Source organism: Cynara cardunculus, assembly GCF_001531365.2.
Source record: "Cynara cardunculus var. scolymus isolate 2C chromosome LG 1, CcrdV1, whole genome shotgun sequence".
Lineage (NCBI taxonomy): Eukaryota > Viridiplantae > Streptophyta > Magnoliopsida > Asterales > Asteraceae > Cynara > Cynara cardunculus.
This window is the reverse complement of record NC_037528.1, coordinates 19,748,023-19,754,459: the sequence shown is the minus strand read 5'-3', so window position 1 is coordinate 19,754,459 and position 6,437 is coordinate 19,748,023. Positions and strand designations below refer to the sequence as shown.

General features: G+C 33.3%; 1 protein-coding gene across 1 annotated transcript; it reads right to left on the bottom strand.

Moving 5' to 3' along the window:
• Window positions 1-3,423: 3,423 nt before the first annotated feature.
• On the bottom strand, window positions 3,424-5,942 carry LOC112522146 (protein FAR1-RELATED SEQUENCE 5-like). Its single transcript, XM_025131260.1, has 4 exons — window positions 5,666-5,942; window positions 4,046-4,844; window positions 3,696-3,954; window positions 3,424-3,612 (listed from the first exon to the last, which is right to left on the bottom strand). The coding sequence occupies exons 1-4, from the start codon at window positions 5,940-5,942 to the stop codon at window positions 3,424-3,426; spliced, it is 1,524 nt and encodes a 507-aa protein (XP_024987028.1).
• Window positions 5,943-6,437: the final 495 nt, after the last annotated feature.

The following is a 6,437-nucleotide window of genomic DNA, read 5'->3' as shown; positions in this document are numbered from 1 at the left end:
GAATGAATATAGGTGCTGATTTTTTGTTTATGTATGTGAACAACGTCAATATCTAGATGTTTTGATTATGTAAATAGTCGTATATTTTAATACGATTGCATTATTATAAGGTTCATTTAGTTTATGTTTATAATGAATCTAAATTCAAATAATCATGTTTATTATGAATCTAATTTCACAAGGCTATCTTTTAGATGAACCTAGATGCTGATTTTTGTTTCTTGATTTGAACAACGTCAGTATCTAGGTGTCTTGATTATGTAATCAGTCGTATAGTTTAATATGAATGCATTATTAAATTTTTATTTAGTTCTCAGTTAATTATATTCAATATGAATTCACCCGAATTTTACTTTGACAACATGATCAAATAATAGGTATTCTTCCCATTGCTTGATAAGGGACATTATTATCTTGTGGTCTTCAATTTAAAAAATCCATCAATTGTGGTCATAGAAAACAGATAAAGAGAAGTGTCCGATGACGACCACCTTCTACAAATGTATGATTTCATAACGGATATCGTGGTATGAATTAAATACTAACTTATAACTGCATTCTTCATTAAGTTTGAAGAAGATGAACTAAGCATTTCTTCCTGTTTATGCAGCAAAGGTTGATGATCAGACATTTGAATACAATAGGACATGCATCAGGTAAAGAATTGGATGAAACTGGTCAAGAAAGATTGAGATTGGACTGGCAGACACAATATAACTTTGATGATTGTGGTGTGTTCACAATGAGACATATGGAAACATACATGGGAGATATGAAATCATGGAAGACTAGACTGGCACCCGAAAGTAAAACACAAGAGAATCAAATCGCAAACCTCAGAATGAAATACGTAGCAAAGATATTGGTGAACAACTATCCTCAGAATGAAATACGTAGAAAAGATATTGGTGAACAACAATAACGTCAAGAAGGAATACGTAATTAAAGAAGTTGAAAAGTTCAATTCAATCGATGAAGTTGTCCGTGCTAAGATAAGGAAGGAGCTCAGGATACAAGGGTAGAGAGACTGCAAATCTGAATTTTCATGTAGACGCTTTTAAGAACTTACATCTAGTACTCAATTTTCTAGTTTGTTTAAACATTCTCCTTTTGGCATTTCAACATGACGGGTTGCATTTGAAATTTGATGATTATATTGTGTTCATAACACCGTACATTACACTTGCCTATTCACGGCATGTGTTTGTCACTTTTATGGCATATATAAGTTTGTTTAAAGATTGTGTCTGCTTTTTTTGTTGACAATCACATAGAATAACATCAGGTATTGACAATTGTGGTTTTGATGAGGATGTCTAATATTTGAGTTCATGGTTTGGCAAATTGTTAGACGTTGATCAGTCTATTATTATAAGCTTTTTTCATTAAAGTAAAAGATTTCGATGACACCAGATTCACAAGTTATAACAACATCACCACCAGAAAGATCTATCAGGTACTCAAGTTGATGTACCTTGATTCATATAGTTAAGTATATCAAATAAGATACTGATACGGAGTTTTGTTCTCGTTTTGTCAGTCTATTATAAAGAATGGATGAATAGTTGATTATCCTGAAAAGACTGTTCAGGCAAGTATAAGTTGATAACTTGATTACTTATTTTTAATACATTAAGATTAGTACTTAATATGTCTTTTTTTAATGCAGGGAAATTATAAAATGATCTGTAATCTTTCGTAGGTGACAGATTCTATGCCATTCATATAGTCTATGCCGTAACTGTTTTCCTGAACAAGTTTACTATTACATTCCATCATATGCCATGAAAATTCATTAGTTTATCGATCTCCTCAATCATATTGCTTATGTAGGTCAACGTCCACATAATCTAATTGATGAACCTAGTTCCATCAGTGACTACATAAGCTTTGACATACTGACATATAGTGTATTAATGAAATTAGATTCGCATATACTATTACTTTGATGCACCTGGTTTCATCAGTACATTTTATAAGCCTTTACATGATGACATAAAGTTTACCAATGAAATTAGATTCATATATAAGCTGATGAATTTGGTTTCATTAGTACACTACAGAAGGGTTATACATAGCCATTAGTTTATCATGAATCTAGACATACATAGGTGAATGAAATGTAGTGATATGACAACAATATAATCCACTGACTTAAATCTCAACAATATAACCGAATAACATCTCGAAATTAAATAATAAGACAAATTCGAAAAGAAAAATTAAGTAGAAGCACATTTCAAATTCATTATAATCCATAGTTGATGCACCCATATTCACAAAGGCATTATAATCCAAATAAACTAAAATCCATCAATACAAACCAATAACATCTCAAAATTAAATGATACAAAAAATTTAAAAAAGATAACTTAAATGGAATCACGTTTTGGACAATTCCGGGAATCATGTGTAGCCATTTGACGACATAGTCGACACTTTCTCTTCTGCTTTTTTCCGCTTGAAATTGCTTTTTCTGCAACGCTAATAAGTCCCTTACCAGTTCTACAACCTTTTTTTCGAATACCGGTGGGAGGAAGAACATCAACAGTTTCGGGTTGAGATACTCCAAGAAACTCTTTAATAGAAGTTGTGGTCTCTTAAGTGTGTGACTGTAAAAGAAGTTCACTATCAACCTTTGAATCCCATCCTTCGAGTTGGTAAATAAATCTTGACAAAATGTCTTTTTCATTTCGGACTCGACCTAAAATACGTTCAAAATATGAATAAGCCACACTCATCAATCTCTCTTTATCTGAATCAACTTCACCATATCTGAAACAGGCAGGTAACCACTCCATGGGAACTAGATCGCGTCGCCAATGACGAAGTATATATTTAACGGGAATTCTGTCAACCTCGTCATTTAACATTACATTTAGAGCGTGACGACATAAAATCCCATTACGAACAAAAAAATTACAACTGCAATCGTACGACTTTTCCATCTTGTTCTTAATCACCTATTATATGGAAAGACCAAATCTTATTGTTCGTTAAAATAATATTGTACAATAAGGGGCACAAAACGAAATTGGACAAAGTAAATACCGAGTACTTTGTTGTGACCTTCGAAGCCTTGTTCTTGTGAGTTATGGTGTACACTCTTGTTTCATGAACGTCGGTGAATCTATCCCAGCCACAAAGCCAAACAACCTTTCTTAACTCTTTCTGAACTTCGAAAAATATCGTCCGTGCTGCTGCATGAGCTTCTAACTTGCAAGGGGACACCAATTGAGGAATCGTGCTGTTGGTTGTCACCTCTAGAGACCCATGTGTTGCCCGTTGACTTTCAATTGCATTATCAAAAGAACGGAGGAAAACAACAAAATCATGCCAAAAATGTGCATAAACGTTAAAAAACGCATTGATACTCTCTGACCTGGATGTTGTTTTCATTAGGCCGGACATCTGATAATCCATTTAGTAAGCTGGAATCCATGACTCCCTGATATCATACAATTCATCAGACCATGGATCTCCACGTAATCCATAAAATTCGATCAGATTGTTCCATTGCATCTCAAATTCATTAGGAACAAGGTGAACGTTCCACACCAACTTATTAAATTCTCTAGCGAACTGCGTACGGTGTTGGAGGTAATTACTAATCTGCCAAGTAAACCATCTAAACAATTGCATAAAAAATGAAAATGGACAAAAAAATTACTACAAAAAACTATCATCTTAATTACCTTCGATTTCACCTTTTTAATGATATGCCACATACACAATCGATTCTTGGATTCAAAAAATGTAATGGGAATTGCTTGTTTCATCGACGCACATTGGTCGATGATAACGAAACGTGGTTGACGTCCATGTGCTTTTACAAACACTTTTAATACCCAAGTGTAATCAACTACAGATTCATTATGAATTAATGCAGCTCCAACAACAATGGATTTCTTATGATTGTCAATTGCAACGAACGGAACAAATATCATAGCATGCCTATCAAAAATAAACAATGAAAATTAATACAAGGTATAAGATATAGTATTGAGAAAACCAACATAATAGTTTAATATCAAGTACAACTTACTTGTTGGTCCTAAAGGTTGCATCAAATGAGATTGCATCGCCAAATTCCCTATAATTTGATCGTGCAGTCTCACCAGCCCAAAAAGTTGCTAACAACTCCATGTCATCAAACTTGTACTCGAAAAAAAACTCAGGACAAACCTTCCTCCTATTAGCCATCACATTTAATAACATTTGTGCGTCTTTATTGCCAACAAAATATGCCATATCGCGTTTGAAGTTTTGATGATCTCTTACAGTGCCACCCGATGAATCTACACCACCCTTAACGGCTTTCATGAATCTATGAGATTTGGTGACGCCAACCTTGGAGCTAGAACCATGAAATACATTTTTATGATCAACGTAGTGTAGTTGCCTTTTAGAACGTGAAAACCTCATCTCCTCTTTATTAAAAAGGATGTGATTGTGCTGCTCAACAAACTTGTAAACTTCGTATTGATTCGGTTCTTTAACAAAGTGAATTTTTAAACATGTTCCACAACCGGAACGCTTGATATTTGAATTTCGGATTCTACGACCACCTGGAAGAACATCTAAGGAATCAAAATACTTACTTTGTGGCCTCCCTTCCTTACTACACACATAAAACCGCGACGTGATACGACCAAGCTTATTTATCTTCTTGTTACATAAACGTACATCAAACCCAGCTTCATTGGCATATTTCCGATATATTTTCTCAGCTGATTCTACAAACTCAAAAGAATCACCCACCTTAGGATTATATTTTACATCTACACTAGGAAACCCATATTTTGACCCATCAAACGTTTCCTCCATGTCTTGAGATCGATAATCTACAACAATAAGCAAATCAAGTCGTTTTTCAGTAATAAAAAAAGCATAAAGAATGACCAGTATTTGTCTTCGCTACATATTTAGTACATATGTACTCCAAGATGAATCTTATAATAATGCATTTGTATCGTAAAGCCGCATTTAGATTTAAAACAGTAAGACAACAACATGATTCTAACTTTAGTTACGTGGGCAAAAGACATAATGTTGGTAATAAATAACATGTTGTTAATCTGAACAGGTTCTTATTAGACGTAATTATTATTTATGCATCTGGTTTCACTGATTTTGCAGCTCAAGTTTGAACCAAATAGAGTGGCTACAAATTGAGGGCAAAGGACAGGTCAATGAAAACCTACTGCATTGTGAACCTGGTTTCATCATCATTGTTCTATGTCAATATTCTTCATATTCATTCTTAGGTGATTCTACATAATGGATGCTCATGCTATGCCTACATATATTGCATCCATGTTTAAACCAGATTATTACAAAGGAATCTACTTTTTTTTAATATTACAGGTAGACAAGAACCAAATACACCTCATAAGATGCATCTGGTTTCATTATAGGCTTTGGTAATCTTTGTTTGCTTCGAAAGTAGCTCTTTCAAGATTAATCCATAACTGGTTATATAACCTGCTGAATATGGTTTCATTAGCGGCCACTCTCCTTCTCCCAACAGTTGGTACAAGTGCAGCCTATGGTGTTCATGGACAAATTAGAATGCTATGACAGCCATCAACAAACTCTGTGATGTCTTTTGGGGTTTCATTACAAGTTTGCAGTTCTTACAATAGTTACGAAAACAATACAGTACCTTCAGATTCATTACTCAACGACGCAACATCATCATTGTCAAACTCTGCAGAAACTCCATCAGTAATCAAGTCACTACGCTCATGTATTGTTTCATTTTGACGAATGCACCCATCCTCATCCCTAGCTGAATAATTGCATTTATCTTGTGTTGTAACATCATTAGCAGCAGTTGCAATTTCACGAACAAGATCAACACCTTTACGTTTACCGTTAATGCCACCGATTTCATCAAAGATATCCTTGATGAATGTCTCATTGAAGGAGATGGGATCCATAGGTGTATGATAAATTATTCTACACCAATATGCTTCATCGATTCCATCAATTTTGAATATTGTCTATTATTTAGAAAAGTTTTATTTACCATGTCAGTTTCAGTTATTAATAGTAATTAAATGGTTTCATAATTAATAATATATTTATTAATTTTAATTAAATATAATAGTAATTATATAAAATTAGCAAAGGACAATATTAACCTTTTCATTTAAAAAATAATTAAAAAAAATACTATTCATTGATTGGTTAGAAAGGAGGTTGGAAGGGTTGTACAAATAGGAAAGATTGTAAAAGAAATATACCCTATATATATATATATATATATATATATTGATGATTGATGTTTTAAGAGATTGACTTAACATGTTAAGTTAGTCCGTCATATCTATCTTAATACATTAAGTTAGAATGTTTTCCAAAATTACTCTTGTCCTACAGTTTTTATTCATATGTCTCACTATAAAATAAATAATTTACCGACATGTATAAAA

What these genes read in the sequence shown, in the direction of transcription:
- LOC112522146 (XM_025131260.1), bottom strand. Translation starts at nt 5,942, where the DNA reads ATGGATCCCATCTCCTTCAATGAGACATTCATCAAGGATATCTTTGAT. An exon ending in GCAACCTTTAGGACCAACAA is followed by an intron (nt 3,955 to 4,045) that starts GTAAGTTGTACT and finishes TATTTTTGATAG; the next exon opens with GCATGCTATGATATTTGTTC. An exon ending in TTAAAAAGGTGAAATCGAAG is followed by an intron (nt 3,613 to 3,695) that starts GTAATTAAGATG and finishes TTTACTTGGCAG; the next exon opens with ATTAGTAATTACCTCCAACA.